We start from the raw sequence: 2,121 nt of genomic DNA, 5'->3' as shown, positions 1-2,121 counted from the left end.
ACTTGGATCGCCGGGGTCACGACAAAGGTGAATACGTTTCTTCGAAAGACGCAGAAAATTCGTTTCTGATAAGCTAAGATTATTTTCTAACTATGTCTCTGAAACCCAACGCGAGGTTTCGCCGCATCTATAGAATTGATAGAAACTAGAAGAAACATTAACAGGCAGGTTGACCTATACATCAACAATACCATTGGCCGTACAGAGGCTCAAATCGACCTAAGGTACCGTTGTGATGGGAAACATCCACGGACCCATCATCGGCCTCGATATCGGTAATGTCCACATTGCTTGTATGAGAGTCTTTCTTATCTTTGTCCTGCCTATAAGCCGATTGGGTGGAAGGCAACCGAAATACCGTCTTCCATCCGATAGCTTGCACAGGTACATCCAAGATGGCGGCAACTCCTACAGCGCCTTCGTACAGTTCAAGCCCCCATATGCAAAGAAGCTCGTCGTGATGGTCGCCGTATTTCCATGACGTTGCGCTGGAACCCTGGGCAATGGATGAAGATGACTGCAGTGCCCTGATGTCGCCTAACCAGTGAGACAAGGCTTGCACCTCCGTCAGAGCGATACGCACAAGTGCGGGGCTCGATCTGGAGCCTACGCAACGCAATAGAATGTTTTTTGAGCTTTGAAGGGACTGACGGAGTCTAGGAACAGTAACTTTTGCGTCTTCGTCAAGCGACTTGATCAAGTCAGCAATCTCGCGATCGAGTGAAGACGCCATTTTCCGGAAACTACGACAGAAGAGTGTATGGGCGGGGTTATGTATAATTACTCCAGGAGGTAGGCTCACAGCGATATAAGCCATTTCTAATCGAAATGCTCGGTGCTTCCCCCCCCCCCCCCCCACCGCTCACATAATTTTGTTGCTCAGTCTCAACGGCCCATTACGGTATGTAGGTTCTGTGTAACCGCATCACGGCATCAATAGCATGAATGAAGTCAAGGTGAATGATCATCTACAAATAGCCCTATTTCTTGACAAAGCGCGCTTTGTCTATAGATACTTGAGTCTGATAGTTTAGTGACACTTGTTAATCACGTTCTTCAGCTCATTTGGTATTGTGCGTATTACATCGCAGGGTGTTCAATATGCGATGACATGATAGCACGTCTCTTGCCCATCGTGTCCTCTTTGGTCATCATTTTGAGCATGGCAGCTTGTGCTTTGTGTCACGAGATCGCCTCATCCAAGTTATTAGCCACCATAGCTAGCCACAGATGCGAAAAGTCGGAACACCAAGAGAGCAAATATAAATGACTGACTTCAAAGCTAGGTCGGCTGGGAGCTAACATTTCCACAGTTTTTTTTTGATGCTTCAATCTAGATGGTCAGGGCTTGATAATCCCAATGTGTTTACGTGGTGTGTATGGTCAGGGCTAGTCTGAAGCTCATCGAAACATACCAGAGCGATCTCTATCAATACGCCCTGATCTTTCATTGTTCGTGCAAGCATGAAGTACCAGTGTAGAATATTGCCAATAGGCCGACTTGGACTACAGTTGTTACAGCCAGCGGCTTCATTCCACCCATCATCAAACAGCCTTAACGGAAATGCAAAGTTTCCAACTCTAGAGACTGCTCGACCCTCACTAAGTATTGCTTGTGTCACTGCCAATTTGTAGCATAGAGCCTCGCTTCTCTGAGTTTGCAGATGCACAATTATATCAACGGTGCCTGCATTGTCGCGGTGGCAGCTCCCTCCTGGTTAATCTGATGTCCCGCCGGCGCTTTGGACTGCGATGAGACGCCTCGACTGAGTTTAGCTGGCCACTAAGGTGGGCGACTGTCTGGTGCCAGTCGGACACCGCCCTCACCAATGATGTAAGTAAGACACTGTGCCGTCGGAGACGAGCATAAGCTGTAAGGTTGATCAGTAGCGAAATGAGAAGGGATACAACGCAAGCACAGAGGAGCTCTTCCATGGCGGTATGAGTTTACATTGAGATGTGCCCACTTAAATATCTCGCAACCTGCCTACGTACGCCGCTGTGCCATTTCTCGCCGACGAATTTGATGTCATGATTAGTCACCGGGAACTACTTTTGTCTGATTGATGATGGTATCGAGCTGTCTTTGTCATCGCACTCCAACATCTGAATGTGACCCTT

General features: G+C 47.8%; 1 protein-coding gene across 1 annotated transcript; it reads right to left on the bottom strand.

Moving 5' to 3' along the window:
* Positions 1-181: 181 nt before the first annotated feature.
* Positions 182-733, bottom strand: CABS01_17083 (uncharacterized protein; the record flags this gene model as incomplete). The annotated part of the gene is made up of 1 exon (XM_060550410.1): positions 182-733. The coding sequence occupies one exon, from the start codon at positions 731-733 to the stop codon at positions 182-184; it is 552 nt and encodes a 183-aa protein (XP_060397494.1).
* Between the last annotated feature and the right edge of the window lie 1,388 nt (positions 734-2,121).

This window comes from Colletotrichum abscissum, assembly GCF_030869225.1.
Source record: "Colletotrichum abscissum strain IMI 504890 chromosome Unknown Scaffold_316.1, whole genome shotgun sequence".
Classification (NCBI taxonomy): Eukaryota; Fungi; Ascomycota; class Sordariomycetes; order Glomerellales; family Glomerellaceae; genus Colletotrichum; species Colletotrichum abscissum.
Note: the sequence above shows the minus strand (reverse complement) of the source record. Positions and strands in the feature narration are given on the sequence as shown.